We start from the raw sequence: 23,579 nt of genomic DNA, 5'->3' as shown, positions 1-23,579 counted from the left end.
TGAATACTTTTTGTTGACTAAGTCTGTCATCATTTTCGATCCACAGCTTAGCAGCTTCAACATGCAGCCCTGAGCCTGAACACGAATGCACACGTGTGGAGCCCAGCGCCACCACAGTGCAGTTTCCCTGCTCACTTCCCGTGGGGTGGCTTCAGTTAGATTTCAACTTACTCATGCCTGATGTCCAAAATTCAGTCTCACGGGTTAGATGGTTCAGGTTCATGGCTGGATTTGTTCTGTCATGTGATAACTGTTATAATTCTGATTGCGTAACTGTGCTTCCCATATTGCCCATGATGATTGTCAGTTCTTTCCATCTGGTTTGCTTAGTACCATAAAGAGTTTCTGATTAACTGTATTTGCGATATCTTCTTCCTATTTTTCATGCAAAGGTTAGTGCAATTTTATATCCGCATCGGAAGTAAAACCCTTGGATCCTCTTGCAGCAAACCTAGAACTCGAAATGAAGGTAACCAGAATTCAGAGTATTTGCTAATGTACCCCAATTTTCATGGCAATGTGGATTATCATATTATTATCACTGTTATAAAGAAGTCTAACTTCCATAGTTAAGAGTATATATTTTTGTTTATGTGTATGGTTTAACACATTGTGTTGGAAATCACTGTCTTTTTTTAATAATCCTTCTTATAAGATTTGTACCTTTTAACAAACTCACGTATTTTTCACCCACTGGCAGAAAGCGGTATAGCAGCTAAACTAACGGTTTATCACCTTTCTTATCTTTCATTGGCTAAGTATTAGCACATTACCCACATGATTTAGTTATCTTAATTATGTAGCCTATTAATTAATTCATTCCTATCTAAGGACTTTATTTTATCTTATCTATAAAAGTGATAGATTTCTCAGCAGCATCTTTATTCTTTGTTGATACACTCCTTCGCATAAATTCCCCTCATAGCATCATTTCTCAGCTCTTTATTCAGTTTGCTTCATATTTGTATGTTTGTTTGGTTGTTCTCTAAAATAAACTGAAATCTTGGAATTAAGACTGCTCACCATTTTTGACTCCTAGAAGGACCCTAAGGATCAGAAATCAAACAGAAGTCCAACAGTAGTTTGCCTGAGTGATCTGGAAGAGTCACAAGAAATTGCAGATGCTGGAAGATAGAGCAAAGAACAAACTGTTAGAGGAACACAACAAGTCAAACAGCATCTTTGCCAAAGAATTGTCAGTGTTTTGGGTCAAGACCTACATCAGAAAATAGAGAGGGAAGATAGTCAGTATAAAGAGGTGTGGGGAGAATAGGTGAGATAGGGACCAGTAGGTGAAAGATAGACTGAAGAGGAGTGGACAACCTGCAGATGGAGCCAATTAGGGTTAAGGGAGACATGGACCAAGAAAGAGTGAAGGATGATGGGTAGGTTGGTGGATGGGAGTTAGAGGGATGTGGGTACAGACAGAAGAAGGCAAGGAAGGGGAAATATTGGACCTAGGGCTGTGTGGGGGTGGGAGCATGTGGTGCATTTTGACTTGAAGATAGAGATGGAGGCCCTTCCCACCATTGAGCACATCTACATGAAGTGTTATCACAGGAAAGCAGCATCCATCATCAGGGACCTCTACCACCCAGGCCATGATCTCTTCTTGCTGCTGCCTTCAGGAAGAAGGTACAGGAGCCTCAGTACTCAACCACCAGATTCAGGAACAATTACTACTCCTCAACCATCAGGCTCTTGAACCAAAGTGGATAACTTCACTCAAGTTCACTTGCCCCATCACCAAAATGTTCCTTATGGACTCACTTCCAAGGACTTTTTTTTATCACATATGCTCTATATTTATTGCCTATTTATTTATTTTTATTATTTCTTTCTTTTTGTATTTGCACAGTTTGCTGTCTTTTGCATACTTGTTGAACGCTCAAATTGGTGCAGTCTTTCATTGATTCTATTATGGACTTATTGAATATGTCTGAAAGAAAATGAATCTCAGGGTTGTATTCATTGACATATACGCACTTTGAAAATAAATTTACTTTAAAATTTGAAGGGAAAAATGAGAACAGTTGGAACTAGATTGGGGAAGGGAATATGGTGACTGAAGAGTGTGGGTAGAACATCTCCCTGGGTTACAAACACCTGATTAATGGACAGAGTTTATGTACTAGTGAGTGTTTAGGAGACTACCAGGATGGATGGGGATGGATTTGCAGGCTGCCATGGGGCTGCAGGCACTTTCTACTGAGTTGGAACAGGGAATTTCTGCTTGCCTTCGCTCCTCACCCTGAACCCAAGCCACTACAACCGTTTGAGCCAAACAGCTGGGAACACTGCAGGCTCAGTCACTGACTCACTGTGTCAGTGAGACTGGCTGGCGGCCAGTCCTCTTGCACCTTCTTTTTCTCCTGTCACATCTGTTTCTCTGATCCTCTCCCACACACATGGTGTTCAGGAACACAATCCTGTCGTAACCTGGGTAAATGGATAGAGGTGGGCAAGGGACAGAAACAAAAACGTGTGATGGGGGAATGGGAAATGGAAGGTTGAGGAAGCACACTAGGAACACTAAATGCAGTAGACGAGGTTAGAGCAGGTGCTTTACCTGGAAGAGCTGTTTAGGTCATCGGATAGTGGTGAAGGAAGAGATGTAGGAGCAAATGTTACACCTCCAATATTTGCAGAAGAAAGTGCCAAGGCCCAGGGAGGGTGTGTTGGGAAGGATGAGTGTTCATGGAGTCAGAGAGAGAACAGTTTCTAGGGGAGGCAGAAATGGGTGGTCTGCAGAAGATGTGGCCTGTGGTGGGATCCCATTGCATCTGGCATAAATGACAGACGACGATGTGCTGGTTGCAAAGTTGAGCAGAGTGATGGATGAGGACTCAGGAATCTCTGTCTCAGTTTTTTTTTGACAGAGCACAAATCCAATAAATGGAGGATATGCAAGAGAGGGCTTGATCAACCGTAGTCGAGGGGAAGACATATTTTCTCCAAAAAAAAGGGACATTTCAGATGTCCTGGAATGGAAAGCCTCATCTTGAAAACAGATATGACCAGGACACTTCTATTATAGCTGATGGTCGATTCAGAGCAATTGATCCCATGAAAGCATCTTTTTGAAAAGCCTTGGAATGAGTTCACATTGGTACCCTGAGCTGCACACTGCTTCTTTCATGTTGAATGTGGTTAGTGATGTTGTTAGGTTCCAGTGTGCAACACTATACAGGAACTAATTGTTCAGAGAGTTATGGATATGATAAACATCAGAGAAAGTGTTTCTTATATTCTATCCATCCTTTCCCTCTCATTTGTAACTTGTTTTACTCTTTTCCAGTTCTGATTGAAGCTGTTCAACCTGAAATGTGAAAGCTTTCCACAGATGCTGTGTGACCTGAGCATTTCTAGCATTTTCTGTTTTTATTTCTATCTCTGCAGCTTTATCTATTTTACCTTTAGTTAAATTGATTGGCCATTGAGTAAATAAAAACAGCCATATTTCATTCTAAGGTAGAGGATTTCATTGGGGAAAGTCTTACAGTTGTAAAATAAAGTGCAAGGGAGAATGAAAATCTTATCTAAAATGAAGAAATTTTATTTATTTATCGAAATAAAGAGCAGAATAGGCTCTTCTGACCCATCGAACCACGCTACTTAGCAAACCCCAATTTAACCCTAGCCTAATTCCAGGACAATTTATAATGACCAGTGATTAATTAACTTAGCAATCTAACAATGTCTTTGGACTATGGGAGGAAACTAGAGCATCCGGAGGAAACCCACGTGGTAATGGGCAGTTGGAATTGAACCCCGGCTACCTGTACTGTAAAGCACTATGATAACCACTACACTACCATGTTTCCTAATGGTTGCTAAGGCAGATAGAAATGTGCACGATGTTGCCCTATGCCATATTAAGCCAACTTTTAACTGCATAGATTGTTTTTTGTTGGAATTATGTGAACAAACTTTAATATTCATACTGTATATTCATGGAAAAAGGTCACAAACATGAGCTTTTCAACCTTACAGAGTTGAAGTTGTGACACTGATTTCCTACAGTCAATGAGTTGAGTAGGAAAGTAATTGAGGAAAAAAATGGGTGGTTGAGGACTGTAACAGGAACGACTCATAGCATGCCTCTCCATTTTGTCCTACATGCTACACACACAAAATGCTGGAGGAACTCAGCAGGCCAGACAGCATCTATAGAAAAGAGTATAGTCGGCGTTTCGAGCTGAGATTCTTCATCAGTCCTAATGAAGGGTTTCGGCCCGAAATGTCAACGGGACTCTTTACCGTAGATGCTGCCTGGCCTGCTGGGTTCCTCCAACATCCTGTGTACGCTGCTTGGATTTCCAGCATCTGCAGGTTTTCTTTTGTTTATGATTGTCCTACATGTTAATTAGTTATGCCAACGATGTTTCAGTCAAGATCTCTGAGTTGCTCAATTTCTGGCCTCTTGTGCCTGACAGATCTCAGCCATTCCACCAGCTGTGATTGTGTCCTCCGTTGCATTGACCATATACTCTTGACATGTCTTCCCTACATCTCTATTCTTATCCTTTTCTTGGCTTTAAAAAGTTGCTTAAAATCAACTTCTTAGACCATGCTCTTGGCTACCTGTCCTCATGCCTCCTGATGGAGCAATGTTATTCTATTAACATTACTTACAACGTTTTGCTGCAATAAAACTCTAAAACAAAAAGGCCAAGTTGTCATCTTTGTTACAAGTGACCAGGAAACAAAGTGAGTCAGATAATCAACAGGGAGCACTAGAAGAGCAATATAGAATATGTAGTCACTTTATAAATAAAAGTTCCAAACTTGGGAATATCTCTTCTCTCACAAATGTTTGATAAAGAAGGAAATCACACAAATTCGATTAATAATTTTTGTATATTTTTATTCACTTTAGTTCAGTTTACTTTTGAAGAAAGGTTAAAATTAATTTTCCTATTGAATACACATTAACTTGTTTACATCTGGGTAGTGAAAAATTTATTGATACCCAGTAGAAAGAAAAATATATAGTTTATTTGTTTCCTTCCTATTTTCTAAAGCATGATTATTTAAATTCCTTACCCTGACAGAACAACTTACTCTGTTCTGGAGGGGTGCATTTCCCCTCCAGCTATTCTGCTTTCAAACACTTCCCCTGCTCCATAACCCAGAATAATCTTTAACATTATGAATAATGTCACCATGAAGCAAAATTCTTGCAACAAACTTAATCATCTTTCACTCTCCCTCCCACTGCCCTTCTCCATCTCTCTCTCTCCTCCCCTCTCACTCCCCTCCCCTCCCCCTCCACTCTCCCCCCACCCCCTCTACCCCTTCCCCTCTTCATCTCCCCCTCCCCACTCCACTCTCCCCTTCCCTCTCCCTCCCCACCCCCTCTGCCCCTCCCCTCTTCTCCTCCCCTCTCCCCTCGCTCTCTACCCCTTCCCATTCTTCCTCTCCTCCCTCTCCCCCTTCTTCCTCTCCCCCTCTCCCCCTTCTTCCTTTCCCCCTCTCTCCTCTCCTCTTCCTCTCTCCCCCCCCCTCCCCCCTCACTCTCTCCTTCACTGTCCCCAAAATTAGGGATTGTCGTCCAGTACACCAATGATAACGGAGTAACTTGGCATGTTCTGCGTGAGCTGGACTACATGTCTTTCCTGCAGCCTCAGATAATCACCATTGAACTACTCCCTGAAGCCAAAACCATATCAACAGCGTTTCGCTGGTGGCAGCCACAGCACGGTAAGCTTAAAGCCACAGTTCAGAATCGGTTTATCAGTGGGTTGATCTCCTGAGGCAGCTGATCCTTTGCTGACCATCATCTAATGTTACATCCAGCAGGCCATGTAAATTACCTCATTTAAGATTATGTCGCACGAGAAGCAAGGAGGCTTTGCACTAATGAGATTGCAACCTGGAGCTAGTCCTAATTAAAATAGCATGTAAGAGCAAAGGCAACAAATAAAACACACGCAATTATAAAATGGCGTCAATATGTTTAGAAGTGACTGCTGATAATCAATATCTGGAAAATCACATGGACAGCAAAGTTGAACTCTAGCAATATTAACATGAGTGCTATTTCGTGGGATTGACTCACCACTGTAAACTGCCCCTGGTCAAGTTTGGTGACAGAATCTGAGGGTGTGAATGGAATGTGGGAAGGATAGGTTACAGGGGAAATCAATAGATGAATGAATTTGTCTATGAGCTGAATGGCTTAGTTGTAAGGAAATATAAAATATCTTAACAGTTAAATGAAGGGAATATTGTCTTTATGATAAGATCGTCACTGAGGAAAAAGTTCATCTACAATTTAATTTTTGCCCTGCAGGTAGTTCTGCAATGCATCAAAATGTCATTTAATGCTTCACACGATTTCAAGATGAGGAAATATTTGACTTTTTTTAAAGTCTGCATCAAAATTGATTACTCTCCCTGTCTGAATCATTGACAACCACAATCAAAGTTTGATCAGAATAGTTTATTGACTTCTGTTGCAAACAGGTCTAGAAGCTCCCTTATTTATTTAAGAATTGATTTGTTTCTTCTGAAATTAAATTAATTTAAAACTGATGTGTACCTGCAAATTACTTTTACTTATCTATAGACAGAAGTAAAGAATTCTTATTTAAAATTCTTTAAAATGTGTTTAATAATTGTTAAGGAATTAAAACATTAGCATTGTTTGTAATTGAATTTGTTGTAGCAATTTCTCTTATTTGGATGGATGTACAATATGTTGCTTGATTGATCTGTTGCAATGGGTTGAACATTCAGTCTAAGGTATATTTTTCCAGTGTACTTCTTAATATCCTCCTACATATTGTGTATTCACTCATCCTGTTGGTCCTCCCAAATATATTACCTCACAATTCTCAAGATTATGTTCTATATACCACTTATTTGTTTAGCTAAAGAGTATGCAGTTTTCTACCTGACCATAAAATTCTGGTATCAATGGCGAACTTTCTACTTGTGGCCCACGTTCAGATCTCTGCGACATGCCATGAGACATTAGGGCCTAATTTTGAACCCTGTGCATCACCTTTACAAACTGTTGTTCAGTCACCAGAAGTCCTGTCATCGAACACCAAACAGTACAACACAGGAACAGACTCTTTTGACCCATAATGTCCACTCTGACCATGGTACCGAGTGAAACTACCGTAATCCTACAGTATCTGCCTGCCTTTGTTAACTCTCCTCCTTTTCTTTTCACCTCTGAGCTAATTTTGGATGCAATCTACCAATTTGCATCGAATCTCGTAGACATTCACCTTTCTGCCAAGCCATGTATAAACAGCCAGGGATTTCTGTGGATTTGCCATAAATTTCTTCGGTTAGATCAGAAACTATGCTCCTTTAAGCTCTGTTACACACACCAAGAACGTGGGAGCTCCCTGGAAATCAGCACCTACATTAGTTCCTCTTCTTCCCCACACAGGGTAGCAGATGATAAGTTTAAGACTTTTAATTGTTATGATTAGATCACAGGTACAAACTAATTAATTTTTCATAAATTGTTCTGCATTTTAACATCTTTTGCACTAATATTTTATGAAATGGACATATGACCTGAATATGGAGCTCTGCAGTTCCTCTTGCTGCTTGCTCGATCTAACATTGACCGTATTCCTTTTCAGGAAAGCTCAGTGCACAGTGGGCCTTGGATGATATCTTGATTGGAATGAACGATAGCTCGCTTACTGACTTTCAAGATGCTTTCGATGACTCCTCTGACCTGCAGTTCAATTGGTATCGCATTCAAGGAGGCAATCCAGATACGTATTGTCTGTCGAAGGATACAGCACTGGTCTTTAATCAGAATATTGGTAGGTAATTGAACAGAACATTCAAACACAAGAACACCAAGTAAATAGCAGCTAGAATAGGGTATCTGACCCCTCAGGTCTGCCCTGTCTTTATGATAATATTCAGCCCAGGCCTTATCTCCTCTTGTGTGCCAGTTCCTTGTAGCCTTTAATTCCTCAATCTTTCAAAGATGTATCTACCTCCCCTTAAAATACGTCCAACGATCTAGTCTTCAAACCCAGCAGGGTGGAGAATTGCACAGATTCACCATCCTCATTACTAAAACTTAACAAAAGGTAGTGCAGGCAGTATTTTCCAGCATTATGGACATGGTCAATAAATAACCATAGCAATGTTTAATAATACTGACACCATAGTTAGCAGAGATGGGTGGTGGGGTGGAGATACGTCTCTACCAAAGGAGCTGTAAGGCACTCCTTCCCTCCGCTAGCCTGCAGGTCACCCTTGGACAAGCTGTAGCATCTTTTAGACCCCAAATCTGGGTCATGTGAAGCCATAGGAGCAGATGATGGGTGGCTATATGAGCAGCTGGTCTATGTCACACAGGTCCCGGTTTTGCGACCACTGATGCCAGGCAGACAATCTCTGAAGAGTATTAATAATGGCTGGGGTCACCCATCTTGTAAAGACACTGACTAGAAGAAGGCAATGGCAAACCATTTCTGTAGAAAAAATTTGCCGAGAACAATCATTCTCACAGACCACGATCGCCCTCGACGTACAACGCAGCATGTGAAGGTGATGGGGATGAGGAGTTACCAGGGAAATTTTTATCCATGAGAAATACATTCTCTCTTTCTCCTCAGGTACAAATTTGCTTTTGTCTCTTTTGTGTTCCAGGCAAGCCCCGGTTTGCAGAAACGTGGGACTTCCACGTTACTGCCTCCACATTCCTGCAGTTTGAGCTCAATATAGGCTGTGGTAGCCAGTCGCCAGACCTCTCCAGCATCCAGCTGCAGTACTCACTCAACACAGGCAAAGACTGGCACCTAGTGATAGAAGAGTGCGTTCCTCCCACCATTGGTTGTCTGCACTACACAGAGAGCTCCGTCTACACGGCACAGAGATTTCAAAGCTGGAAACGTGTCACAGTCTACCTGTCTCCAGGAACCATGTAAGTGTTTAGAGACAGAAGATTACAAAAGTGTGAGTGTAAGCCGGAAAGGAAGTGGCCAAGACCAATAAGGGCATTTGCCTCCTATATTAAATAATCACATTAAGGGCATGTATATATGTACATCAAATATGTTTAGCACAAATAGTTTAAATTTCTTCAGAAGGTCATTTGGGAAAAGCACGTTCAGCTCCTCTGTTCTGCCGGACAGTTAGATCACAACTGATACCGACTTCACCTTCATCTGCCATTGTTGGGTTCATTCCCTCATTATCACCACCTAACAAAAAATAATGAGCCAGTTTTTCAAGTTTTCACTTATCCATCCTGGCCAAAGCAAGATTCCACTGTGTGAAGAAATGCTTTCTGACATGGCCCCAATCTATTCGTAAGATTGCACCCGGAGACAGCGAGTAAACTTGTCCAAGGTTACAGCAGAATCTAGATCTACTGGGGAAGTGGGCAAAGGAATGGCAAATGGAATTTAACTCGGACAAGTGCAAAGTGATGCACTTTGGGAAGTTAATCCAAGGCAGGACTTTCACTGTAAATCGAAGTTCAAAGTAAAATTTATTATCAAAGGACATACATGTCACCATGTACAACCCTGAGATTATTTTCCTGTGGGCATACTCAACAAATAGTAACTGTAAACAGGATCAAAGAGAAAGCTAGTAGAGCACAGAAGACAACAAACTGTACGCAAAATAAATAAATAGCAATAAATCATGAGAGCATGAATTAGCAAGATTAAGAGTCTTAAAGTGGGATCATTGGTTGGGAACAACTCAATAGATGAGTGTAGTTATCCTCTTGTTCAAGAGCCTGCTGGTTGAGGGGTAGTAACTGTTCTTGACAGGGTCCTGGAGAGTGTTGTAGAACTGAAAGACATAGGGGTACAAATATATGGTTCCCTAAAAGTAGTAAGAGAGACAGATGATGTGGTGAAGAATGCATACGGTATGCTTGCCTCTTTCAGATGGGACATTGATAGACATACAAGCTGTACAAGATGTTGCTGAGATCATAGTGCACTGTTCCAATGGCCACATTATGGGAAGGATGTGATAAAGCTAGAGAGTGTGCAGAAAAATTTCACAAAGATATTTCTGGGAAATGGAGGCAGGATACGCTGGGGCTGTTTTCCCTGGAGCAAAAGAGGCTGAGGTTTAGAATATATAATATGGAGGTTTAGGCAATCATGAAGGGCCTAGATAAAATCACTGGTCACAGTCCTTTTCCCAGCCTAGGGAAGCCTGAAACTAGAGGGTATAGATTGAAGTGAAAGGGGAAAATTTTAAGGTGGATTTGAGGAGCAAGTTTTTAAAACACAGAGATTGGTGAATGCTCCCAGGGAAGGTATTAGAGTCAAGTACAGTTACAATGTGTAAAAGACATTTGGACAGGTTCGTGAATAGGAGCGATTTAGAGTGATATAGGACAAATGGGACTTGCTCAGGAATGTACCTTGGTCTGCATGAATGAGTTGGACCAAGGCTTTGTTTCTATGCAGCAGAGGAATTTCCCTGCCAGATGAAATACTTTCTTTCCCTATCAACTCCAATATTCATCTTGACCAATTTGCATTAGTGATATATTTGTCATGACATAGAAGGTGGCCATTCAGCCCATTGAACCTCTGGCAGCTCTCAGCAAACCTTGTTCCATGCTTATTTCCTGGTAGCCTTTTTGACGGCCATCAACACCCCCATCCCCCCTCATTCTTGTACCATCCTCCTTCTCCACCAAGGGCAATTTATCATCAGCAATTATACTATCCCATTTTGGGGATGCAGAAAGAAGCCAGCTTACCCAGGGGAAGCTCACACATGGTCACAAGGAGAAGATTCAAGTTCCACACCGACAGCAGCAGAGGTCAGGTTTGAAAACAGGTCGTGGTAACACTGAGGCATCAGCTAAACTCCACCGTTTTAACATTTGACAAATCTTATAAATGAAAGGAATATGTTTTGGTTGAACCTCGCCAAATCTGATTCTCTTTCCAGAATGGTGTAGGTGAAAATATCAAGCGGCGTACACTGCTGTGAGCCTTTTTGATGCCTCAATAATTGTGTAAAAATTTGTTTTGAAATTTGAAGTTGTTTTAATTAATATATTTCATTTCCCAAATGCGGAGAATGATTTATTTTTTAACCCAGTACCTTTCCTTTTGATACTGTTATTTATTCTTCTGCTGTCTAATTAGTTCCCCCAGGACCCGGTTCAGATGGATTCAGACTGAATACTCCTTTGGGACTGATAATTGGGCCATTGATAATGTGATCCTAGCCTCAGGGTGTCCCTGGATGTGTTCTGGTCATGGCATTTGTGACATGGGTCATTGTGTGTAAGTATGAAAGCATCGATTCTGTAATTGTCACTCTGATGTAAGGCAGGAAGCCATTTTCGACTGCTGACTAAAAATAATTAGAATTCATCCTGATGCAATATCAGGTCTAAAACAGATTGAGAAAAGTTTTCATTATTATTCATTACAGATTACAGTGTGATGTATATTAACTGTTGACTAATGTATCCCATGACAAACTAATCCCAAAAGGGCAACAGCCACTAATTAAAGTAACCCTGCCAGTTCATTTTTTGCTATTGAGCACCAACTTGCTCAGTCCAGCTCCAATTATAAAGAAAATGTTCACGGTTGACAAGGTTTTAGATGTAAATCATTAATGGGACCATCTGCTCTAATGCTGGCCTATTCAAAGCTCTCTAATACAGGATATTAGTCTGCTACCAAATGATTTTAATTACATCGCCTTTAGAGTGTTCTGAAATTGGTTCTTAATACTACATTTTGTGGCAAGCCAATAATTAGAAATTCAGTAAGTAACTGGGGGCAGAGTGTGATTAGGATTTGACGAGGAAAATGATGTTTGGCTACATTTCTACTTTCTCCTGTTCATTGTTGAAATTTTAAAAGTATTTTTTGTATCTACAAATGCCCATTAGTTAGAATGGAAGTAAATTAGATTTTCCCCCTTTGTGTTATTGGAATGACAATGAATTGGCTGCCCATTCAGTTCTGAAGTTATGAAGAAGGGGTCTAAAGGACTGTAAGTAAGAATTCCTTGATAGGTGGAAGTTGTTATGTTAGGCTAGGAAATCAATAGAATAGGACATCAAAGCTGACACAATTTGGAAGTGTTATATACTGCATAAATCAGGTCATTTGATTTGCTAGCTTCACTTGATCCTTTTTACCACAATCATTTTCATAAATGAACAGTGCCACTGCTGAACTTCCAGGAGCTGGGAGAATGGCTGCTGTGGTCTCAGTGCCAGCATTTCCCAAGGGTTTTGTGACATTGAATAACTGAATGCTTTTAAGAACGGAACGGATGAAAGGCAGATTTTTAATTGATACTTTTCTGTGAGTGAGGCTCACTTCATCTTTGTTAATGTGTCAGAACCGACAATAGCAAATATAACCAGTTTCATTCTCCTCATCCACAGGAATGCTTTGCAGTTGGAATAGGACAGTGGGAAAGTGCACACCCTTCACATACACTTTTCTTACACTTAATTTTTGGTGGGAATGCACAAGCTGTAGTTTGTTCCTCAGAGTCAAAAGTAAGCTTGATGCAAGGTTTGTTTTTCGGAGACCTCCTTAGAGATGTATTCATGAAAATTGTGAGGAAATTCATTGAAAACTTATGTGATCCTCAGGATTCAGGAGTCCAGTGAACTGCTGGAATCCAAGGCAGATAAATGAACTGAATACTTCCCTTCTCTGTCGGATTTTCTTAAATCTTGTCAAGCTCCACTTGGTATCCTGCAAAGGGAGGCGCTGTTGGAGTTCGGGTACTGGGCTGGAAGATGGGAGGCGTTCTCTACAATAATCCTGCACTGCAATTTACACTGTGAGGCACAAAGGGCGACTGCTTTCAGCTTGAAGAACACAAGTGAAAGGGTAGCTACTAATGGTACAGCGGAGGGAGCAGACAGTGAACAAATATAAGGAATGGAAAATGCACGTGGGATATGAGATTAAATGAATGTCTGAACGGTTTACAACAAGTGATTATAGTTACAATCTAATCTGGGTGTCAGGGTTTTATTATTGCAGTTTATGAGGTTCTCTGGGCTGTTTGATCTGACAGTGTCTTGCAAATGCACAAGCAGCAACGTGTCTGCACTGGATAGAAGAAAAAAACCATGAAGGAGATATTCAAATAGTTATCTGCAAAGCAATCATTGCAAGTTCATGTCTGCTGAAAATACCTATTTTTTAATTTGTTGGCATCAGACTCTTCCTTACATAGTTTTGATATCTGACTTTGAATGGGTTTGATTGGGAAAACCGTAAATCTAGTACAACAGAACCCGTCTTCACTCAGTGGACTCTGCCTTACTACTCACTGCCTCAGTAAAGTGGCCAGCATATTCAAAGACCCCACCCACCCCGGACTTTCTTTCTCTCCCCCCATCAGAAGGTAAAAAAGCCTGAAAACACGTGCGACCAGGCTTAAGGGCAGCTTCTATCCCACTGATTTCAGATTCTTGAATGGACTCTTGGCCTCTCAATCTACCTCGTTATGATCCAGCACTTTATCGTCTGCCTGCACTTTTTCAGTAGTTCTGCACATTATTTTGCTTTGTTATTGTTCTACCTTATTCGAGCTCAATGCACCGTGGAATGATTTGATCTGTATGAACAGTATGCAAGACAAGCTTTTCATTGGACGTTGATACAAGCGACAATAATAAACCAATGCCGATTTGTTTCTGCTGGATATTTTCCCTCCTATGTTCTACTGATCTCCTAGAGGAGGTTGCCTTGCTTGTTCTACTGCTCTGCTAAATGGCAACCTGAGGCAGAACTTCTCCAACCATCACCATTCCACAGATTCCTGTAACAACCTCTCCGCTGGTAAGCAGAGTGGAGTGTTTTCAGCAGCAAGGTCCTGAGAGAGAGAAAATGGAACTAGCTACCAGGACCTGCCTATTCTGCTTGCAGTGGTCCCAGGGAAACAGCAACTGGATCCAGGCCAACCTTTTAAGTGAGGAAGCTTCCTCAGTGAAGCTGCCAGATCTCCACAGGTGACTACAGCAAAGGGAAGAGAAAAACTTTTTTTTAATTGTTAATGCTGAGAGCTGTCATTAGTAACGCACCCTTCGAGACTGGCCTTTGACCTTGCTTAAGTGAGCAGTGTATTTTTTTAGATGGCCTCTCCTCAGATTGTGCTAAGCTGATGGCACAGCCCACTCCTCCAGCTCCTACTTTTTCTCTTGTTCACCGTGAGGACTTCCAACTTGAAAGAGAACTCTTTTCTGCCAAGCAAGGAAGTGAGAGGGCTAAATGAATAGGAATCCATGGACAAGATTAGTGTTAATTTACAGTGATTACAGTGACTGAGCAGTGATTTATAATTACTCCAAAGCTTATGTTTTGATGGCCTCTTTTTGTGTTACACAATTCTAAGTGAAGGCTGGTTAACTTTCTAATTGAACCATTGCAGTGCACATGACAAGGATTCTCCCACACTGCTGCCCAGCAGGAAGCTTTGGATATTTAATTCAGTGACAGTGAAACGACGACGGGATGCGTGCAAATTAGGACAGAGAGACTTGAAGACAATGCTGATCCATGCACCTGCTGACCATGAAATTTAAGATGGTGGAGGGTTCAAAGGTATTATTGACAAAGCCTTGGCCAGGGATGACACGGTAGCCTAAGAGCTGGCGTAATGCTTTACAGTGCTGGTTATCGGGTTTCAATTCCTGCAGCCAGCTGTAAAGAGTTTGTACGTTCTCCCCATAACCATGTGAGTTTCCTCCGGGTGCTCTGGTTTCCTCCCACGTTCCGAAGACGTATGGTTTCGGGTTACTAAGTTGTGGTCAGAAACATGGCAACACTGGCGGGCTGCCCCCGGCACATCATTGTTGACCCAAATGACGCATTTCTCTGTATGTTTCAATATACATGTGACAAATACAGTTAATCTTTAATCTAATCTCAGTTAATGTCGTTCTCTCTTGTGAACTTCTGGTTGAAGATGGCAGTACCCAACACGTATGGCAGCTCACTGGTAGTCCATAAGGCAAGAAATTCGACTAAAAACCTTACAAATAACACCTTTTCTGAAGTAAGTTATGGTAAACTGTCACCGCAAGCAATGAAGGAGCAAGTGGAGCTGGAGCTGATTCGAAGGATGAGCCATGTGGGTGCATCACAAAGACGAGGCACAACGTGCTCAGGACGGAGATGCGGACAGAGTTGGTATTGCTGTTGGAGTTGGAGTGAGCAATTTGGAGAGGAGTTGATGCGGAAGAGTTTTGATGCCTGACCACCTAACCTGGGTGCGAGGTTGGATCTCTCCGATTTGCTGGGATCGAGAACGGTTTCGGGCTGTGCGGCCCAAGAGTGTGGCAGCACCAGGATTTGGGTTGTAGACCAAGGCGCTACCTGGTGCTTAGGTAATTTAAACGCCAGCCCAGAAAGACTGGAAAGCCCGAGTGTTGGGACTGGAGGCGAGGGTTGGACTGATTTTGCTCACTCTGCCGCAACGTTCTTTCCCCCTCTTGGTGGCGCCTAGGCTGTGAACTGCTCCAGCGGCCATCTTCCCTGCGAGTTTTGTGCCGTCTTTGCCCCACTAATACGATGAACCGAGATCAAGGCTTGGGCCTGCTCCGGCTGCTCCTGGGAACAGATTCATGGACTCAATGCAGTTCAGAGTGCTGTCGTTTGGGGGGGTGGGGGGAGGGGAGGTGTGTGTGTGTGTGTCTGTGTGTCTGTGTCTGTATGTGTGTGTGTGTGTTTCCCTCTTTCTCAGCGCAGTGGCTATGGTCTTTTTTTAATTGGGTGCTTTGGGTTTCTTGTTTTGTGGCTGCCTGGAAGCAGACAAATCTCAAGATGTATAATTTAAGGAGGTATATTAATGTCATTTGATCAATTAAAGAATAAATATAAAGTATCAAACAACACTCTTTTTTGTTACTTTCAACTAAGGGCTTATTTAAGAGAAAAGCTAGGTCAAACAATGTTACTACCGAAACCCAATGAAATAGAAACTTTAATTCAAAAAGGAAAGATTAAAAAATTTATCTCTTGTATGTATAATTTGATTCAAAAACAGGCAATTAAACAAGGAGTCCATAAGTCAAGACAAAAATGGGAAAGTGATTTGAATATCAAAATTGAAGAAAAAAACTGGTCAAGACTATGTCTTGAGAGTATGACAAATACAATAAACGTTCGATTAAGATTAGTGCAATACAATTTTTTACATCAACTATATATTACACCACAAAAAATAAACAAATTAAACCCAAATCTATCTGATCAGTGTTTTCGATGTAACCAAGAAATTGGTACTTTTTTACATTCTACTTGGTCTTGCTCCAAAATTCAACCTTTTTGGACAAATTTAAGAGTTTTACTGGAACAAATCATTGGAATACAACTTCCACACAACCCAACATTACTTTTACTAGGTAATATTGAAGGGATAAAACCGATATCCAGATTGAATAAATATCAGAAAGAATTTATAAAAATTGCATTGGCAGTAGCCAAAAAAGCTATTGCAGTGACTTGGAAATCGGATACATATCTAAGTATAGATCGTTGGAAGAACGAAATTTATGGCTGTATTCCACTTGAAAAAATCACTTACAATTTAAGAGATAAATATGAAACATTTTTGAAAATTTGGCGCCCTTATTTACAAAAGACAGGATTAAATATATAGGTGCTCCGAAGATGAAATAATTGGTTACTTGGGGAAAGAAATAAATGCATACACCAAAGTTATTACGAACTCCGTGGAGCGTGTGGGGATCTTCCAATATCCAGGCATTCCTTTTTTTTTCTCTTTCTTTTTTTTTAGGGATGTTAGGGGGGAGGGGTTAAGGGGAGGGGGGCTGGGTAACATTTTTTTTTCTCATACACTTTTATTTTGTAACTATTTGAAAACAATAAAAAAAGTTTTAAAAAAAAAAAAAGATGTATAATTTATACATTCTTTGATAATAAATGTACCTTGAATCTTTGAACATGCATTGTGCATTGGTGGTGGAGGAGTATGATATTTTGCTGGAAAGCCAGCCCTTATGGTTCATCCTTAACTATCCTCAAAATGGGAAGACCCATAACACGCTTATTGCAGCTTCTAATTATCAGTGGATTGCTTCATACAAGCAGAAAACGTTTGTCACTCCTGTGATGTGTCTGCCTTGTCGTTGTGCTGTTCATTATTCTGCCTCGGACGTCCTCTTGAAGCAATTCTATTTATGTGGCTGGCCCAATTGAGTTTCTGGTCAATGGGAACTCCAGAAATGTTCAATAAGGAACTGTGTTACTACTAGCTGCCTGCAAAGTGTCTACCGCTCTCCGGCGCCATCTTAGCTCAAAGGCGTGAACAAGGTTTAAGGATCCATCAGTGAACCCAAATGAATGCGTCACAGTTGTCACCAACTTCATAAGGTCAAGTGTGTTCCTGCAAAAGTCATTCTGATTCTTACCCAGCCAGAATCTCTGGATGAACTAGGAGATTCATAATTTGCTGAGAGCTCGATCTGTTGTGACTCAAGAGTCACAGAGGAAGTCCAGGTATGATTTCTGGCTAGACCTCAATGTGTGACCATTGGTAAGAACGTCTCCCCACTCATCATCAACAAAGGTGCACCTCCAGGCGTGTCCCTAGTCCCCTGCTCTACTTGAGATGCACATATGACTGTGGTGAAGCACATGTACAATGCCATCTTCAAATCCACTGGCAACACTGCTGTTGCTGGACGAATCACAGATGGCGATGAGTCACTTACTAGAGCAAGACAGGACACCTGGCTGAGTGATGTCAACCTCCCGCTCAACATTGGAAAACGGAAGAGTTGATTGTTGACTTCGGAAAGGGGAAAGAGGGTGAACGTGTGCCAGTCCGTATCCGGCAATCAGAGAGAGAGAGTCAGAAGCTTCAAATTCCTGGTTGGTAACATAACTGTTGATCTGTCCTGTGCCCAGCGCATAGATAAAGAAACAACACCAGTGACTTCACATTTTTGGAGGTGAAGGAGGTTCAGTTTGTCACTGAGCACTTACAAAGTTCTACAGATGCACTGTTGAAAGTACACAGACTGGTTGCTTCATGATCTGATATGGCAATTCAAATGCACAGGAACGTAAGAAGCGGCAGAGGGTAGTGGACTCAGCCCAATAAATCATGGCCACATCCCTACCACCGCTGGCAGTATCTACGGAAGGTAACATCCATCATCAAAGATCAAAACTACCCGGGCCGTGCCATCTTTTTGCAGCTACAGTCAGGCAGGTAGTACAGAAGCCTGAAGTCTCATACCACTACATTCAACACAGCTACTTCCCTTCAATGATTCAGTTCCTGAACCAACTAGTAAAACTTCAGTGCTCCAGTTTAGTAACTCTGTGATCACTCTGCATTAAAATGGAGGGGTTTTTGTTCTAATTGTTCTGTTAATTTATGTTTTTCTTGTGAATGCTGCTTATATGATGCCCTGTGCCAGTGGTGCTGGTGCGAGTGAGATTTTCCTTGCACCTGTGCGTACATGTACTTGTGCAGTTGACAATGAGCTCAATTTGAACGTCACTGATGGGGGATTTGTTGATGGCACCATCAATGAATGCCAAGGCGAGGTGGTTGAGTTTTCACCTGATGGAGATGATCATTGCCTGCTGTTTGTCTGATGGAAATTTTATTTGTACTTTTCAGTTAAACCGTGTGCTTGGTCCTAATATTCTGTAGATCATGTGAAAATGACACTTATTGCCTACTTCAGATTATAGCTTTGCCTGCTTTTTTAAAGATTTGATTTAAATTCTTCATCAGCTATTGCACAGAAGGATGTAATACCACATTGCTGATGTCATTTGCAGAAAAGATTAGGGTCCAAGAGAACATAGTTTGGATGTTTGGGCCCATATTACACCATAAATATTGTGCTGATAATTAGTACATTGGCTGCACTGCTTTGTGGGTTTAGCTTGTGCTGCTCTTGGGAGTTCCACCATGCCATGCCTTTTACTGATGGGACCTTCTTTTGCTTGCAGGTGTGACAGTGGCTTTGGAGGGCGTAACTGTGTACCCATTCTTCCACTACCATCAATTCTCAAAGATGACTTTAATGAGAAACTCCACCCTGACATTTGGCCTGAGGTTCTTGGAGCAGAAAGAGGAAACTTAAATGGGGAAATCGTCAAATCTGGAACAGCACTGGAATTTAATGGGGTTAGGAATCTATTGTTGATATGTCGGTGCACAAAAGGTGTTGGAATTCACATTTGGCTTCACTTAGCAAGCTGGACATGTGAACCTGTCACTGATTACACTGGCAATGAGCGAGGCTGCGTACAGTAACCCCACTTTTGTAAGAGTGCACAATCTCCAAAAAATTATGGCAGCTGTAACTTTTACAAGCTAGAGTTTGGCACATACTTATTTTTATACCGCGTGGTTTCTAAGTACCTTTCGTATCACAATATGGCTTGAAAGTGGTATTTACCACTTAATCCCCTATTAATATCAGGAGCACCTGATTTAAACACAACACCACATTTCCAGGGTGGGTGAGTATGCTGCATCTCCATTAGCATGAACTTCTCTCCTCCAATAACCATTCTCTCCCTTTTGACAAAATGCTGCAGATGGCAGAAATCTGGAATACAATCAGAAAATGCTGGCAAGTGGCACCGGTGGAATTAATGTTTCAGCCGAATTGTCAATACTTAGAAATGTCTTTTGATCTGCTGAATACTTCCAGAATTTTCTATTTTAATTTCTCTCTCCCTCATTATTTGTTGATCTACAACTACATCTTTTTCTTCCAAATATGACACCATCAACGGTCAATATAACATAGAAATACAATTGTATCTGCATGAATTAAACAGTCTGATGGCCTGGTGGAAGATGCTGACTCGGAGCCTGTTGGTCCTGGTTTTTATGCTATGGTACCGCTTCCCGGATGGGAGCAGCTGGAACAGTTTGTGGTTGGGGTAACTTGAGTCCCCAATGATCCTTTGGGCCCTCTTTACACATCTATTTTTGTAAATGTCCTGAATAGTGGGAAGTTCACATCTACAGATGCGCTGGGCAGTCTGCACCACTCTCTGCAGAGTCCTGCGGTTAAGACAGGTACAATTCCCATACCAGGCAGTGATGCAGTCAGTCAGGATGCTCTCAATTGTGCCCCTGTAGAAAGTTCTTAGGATTAGGGGGCCCATACCAAACTTCTTCAACTGACTGAGGTGAAAGAAGTTAATATTCTTAACACAATGTATTAAGAATTGTGTTAAGTATATCAACTAAACATTAGGAATACAACAAACCATTCAGTGCTTTACAGTGTTAATATAACATGTATTCATACAGCAAAGCACAGCATGATTGGTTATATTAATTCACTGTCATACAGCAGTGTGTGTTGTGCTCATATTTTAACAAAGTACACTGTACATTCTGTTAATGATCTTACTACAATGAATTGTGTTAATGTTCAACATAACACACAGTTAACAGCATAACATACTACATGGTTTGTTATGCTAATATCTTCACTTCAAGGTTGTGTGCTGTGTTAAAACTGAAACATACTACACTGGGTGCTGTGCTAATATTATATTGCACTGCACAATGACTTGCGTCAATATTCCAACACGTATGTTAGTATTGTTAATACTTTAACTACAGTATACTAAGTGTGATATTATACTGTTTTGTTCACATTCTAATACATTGCACTGTGTGTTGTTAGAGACGCTTCTTTAGATTATTTCCTTCAAAATAGACATTTGGCTGTTAAGCAACACACACAGATTGCTGAAGGAACTCAGAAGGCCAGGCAGCATCTATGGAAAAGAGTAAACAATCGATGTTTCAGGCCGAAACCCTTCATCAGGGCTGGAAAGAAGGAGGAGAAGTCGTAGATGCTGCCCGGCCGGCTGAGTTCCTCCGGAATTTTGCGTGTGTTGCTCGGATTTCCAGCATCTGTAGATTTTCTTGTGTTTGTGATTTGGCTGTTAATTAAGGCATTTGCTCATGTCCAATTAATTGTACAATAATTGTGAAAGGAAAATACCCTCAGTCTTCATTTAAATCATATTTTGTGGTCATACTGTATGCTTTTCTGTACAACACATAATCTCATTGGTCCTAACCCTTTCCTCTTTCTATTTTGCAGGAAGGGCTGAGAATGCTGGTCTCCAGGGATCTGGAATGTACAAACACCTTGTACATTCAGTTCTCATTCAAGTTCATTGCTAAAGGTCTGCCTTTTTAAAAATCTTTCTTAACACACAACACCGAAAATATTTACCACCTAGACATTCCACAGAGAAAGTAGAAGATGTTGGTCAGAATACTTGTGTCTCACCGTGCAGAGATGAAAAATAATGTTCATAGCAAACATTTAACTTATATATAAATAAAACAAATGAAGGAAATTTGAAATCAAGCAGAAAGGATGGTTAGTGAGGGTAGAATTAGATACTGTTCCATGTCAATTCTGGGTTGCTACTGCAACTCAAGGAAATGCCAAAGGTTTTTGGCTGGAAGATAATTTGCTTTGCCAATTGATTGCATTGATTATTTTACTGGGGTACAGGCAATGGTGCGTGTTGCTTCCCCATAACTCACTCTAGTGACAAGGTTTCATGTGGAACAAATGCTCTGGATGGATCCTCAGGTAGGTGCTAAAATCCCATGTATCCACTTCACATTCCTCCCATTCCACGTGCCTGGACTGCAACTATCAAAGGCAGAGCAGAGCAACAAGTGGACGTGGCCTTGGAAGGGTTGGACAGAGGGAAGTCACTTGACCCACTTCTTGAGTTTTCTGACAATTTAATCAAGACCACATAGATTGTTCTACATAAGGTTAGTGTGGATTAACTCAGAAAGAGTAGAGAGAGAGAGAGAGAACATGAGAATCTGTGAGGGTACTGGCCATGATTAAATATTCAGCAACCAACCCTACACTTGAGTTACAGATTCTGAAAACGTCCTGAAAGACTCTCTGAAGTCAAAAATATTGTAATACTTCTGATGATAGCATATTAAGATGACAGAGGGATTAACAGCTTATGAGCTAAATATTTAACAGCTGAGTTACAAAGAGGGTGTATTTATGAAAATGCCAACCAGCCATTTCGATTAAACTATAATAATGGGAGCACTCAGCTTGAATGTAGATTTCAAAATTTACTTTGTGAATGCGTATTTTTGTCTCTGCTTAAAGGAGCTGCTTTGTTATGTGACAAATACAGTTGCTCCAGTGACTGGTTAATGTAGAGTCGGTGGAATTTTGACTAATATTCACTGTCAGAGTATGGCTCATACATTTAAATTGAATGTATCAGCATTAGGCTTCAACTCCAAAGGTAGTTTGTTGTTACTTTACATTTATATTTCAACAAAATGAAAGAAAATTCAATGATTTGTAGTATTTCTAGATCTAGAATACAAAAGTAATGACATTTATGTTGTTTTAATATTAAAATTCATTGCACTGTGAAACATTCTAAACCATTTTCATCAATTGTTGATAACTATTATAGCTTATGATTTTCTTACATTTTTGCTCCCCTTCATATTTATGCCCAATCCTGATGTTATTCATGAACTGGAATGATTCCATTATATTTATTATGCTCTGGGGTGATATATGTACAGGCTACTGCATCTAGTTGAAGAGGAAGGGAATTTCTTTTCACAGTGTCAGGGTTCATTGACTTCTGCACATCAAGGTTTCGGGAATATTGTAGGCCCTGACTATGAAAAGTGATGGGTTTCTAGGACATCCGACTGTGTGATGAACAATGCCCTCAAATAAATTCTTTGTTGCTGGTAAGCTGGTCAAGTTGGCTGGTATGTCATGGCAAATTTTTAAACACTGACTGCAACCTATATTTGTCGATCAAACATCTAGTGAGATTTTCCAGCCCTCAGTGGATCCATTAAATTCTCATTATGTTTATGCAAACTGAATTTTAGCAGAGTGCTTTTGAACTGAAATTAATTTATCAATATCTGCCGGTTCTGTGATAAATTGAAGATTATCTGCAAGTTTTCCTTTGTCTCAATAGCTACAATTGACCATCACACTGTCTCTTTGGCTCAGGTGCTCCTGACCGCTCGCATTCTATTCTGCTGCAGTATTCCATCAATGGCGGAATCACCTGGCACTTGATGGATGAATTCTACTTCCCTCAAACGACAGAAGTGCTCTTTATTAATGTTCCCTTACCACTAGCTGCCCAGACCAACGCAACCCGATTCCGCCTCTGGCAGCCCCACAATGAAGGTAACAAATTCGAACTGCGTTTATATTGCGTTACCGTGAAATAACTTGCACCTTTTAGAATTTAATCAGTTTGTTTTAAGTTTATAAAAGCAAAGTTGATTTGTTGATGAACTGTGCGACATAACGTTCAAGTTTTGTGCTGATATTTTTCAAGAGGATGGCTTGTTGTGAATGAAACCTCCAATATATTTCAGTCCTCTGTTTCCAGTCTGAGTTAGGAATATGCAAGTGTGGAAGAAATGGCTGGAATAGCTAGCACGAGAGGGCATAGTTTTAAGGTGCTTAGAAGTAGGCACAGAGGAGATGTCGGGAGTAAGTTTTTTACGCGGAGAGTGGTGAGTGCGTGGAATGGGCTGCCGGTGACGGTGGTGGAGGT

The 23,579-nt window shown here is 40.9% G+C and overlaps 1 protein-coding gene across 2 annotated transcripts in view; it reads left to right on the top strand.

The window, feature by feature from the left end:
- LOC140738799 (reelin-like) overlaps positions 1 to 23,579 on the top strand; it is a 302,475-nt gene that overhangs the window by 208,860 nt on the left and 70,036 nt on the right. For both annotated transcript variants that reach the window (XM_073066646.1, XM_073066645.1), the window contains exons 32-39: positions 393 to 469; positions 5,545 to 5,703; positions 7,608 to 7,796; positions 8,638 to 8,911; positions 11,118 to 11,258; positions 18,954 to 19,131; positions 21,083 to 21,167; positions 23,021 to 23,203. In XM_073066646.1, the coding sequence (XP_072922747.1) occupies positions 393 to 469; positions 5,545 to 5,703; positions 7,608 to 7,796; positions 8,638 to 8,911; positions 11,118 to 11,258; positions 18,954 to 19,131; positions 21,083 to 21,167; positions 23,021 to 23,203 (1,286 nt within the window). The remainder of the gene's footprint in view (positions 1 to 392; positions 470 to 5,544; positions 5,704 to 7,607; positions 7,797 to 8,637; positions 8,912 to 11,117; positions 11,259 to 18,953; positions 19,132 to 21,082; positions 21,168 to 23,020; positions 23,204 to 23,579) is intronic.

This window comes from Hemitrygon akajei, chromosome 14 (genome assembly GCF_048418815.1).
Source record: "Hemitrygon akajei chromosome 14, sHemAka1.3, whole genome shotgun sequence".
NCBI classification, from domain to species: Eukaryota; Metazoa; Chordata; class Chondrichthyes; order Myliobatiformes; family Dasyatidae; genus Hemitrygon; species Hemitrygon akajei.
Note: the sequence above shows the minus strand (reverse complement) of the source record. Positions and strands in the feature narration are given on the sequence as shown.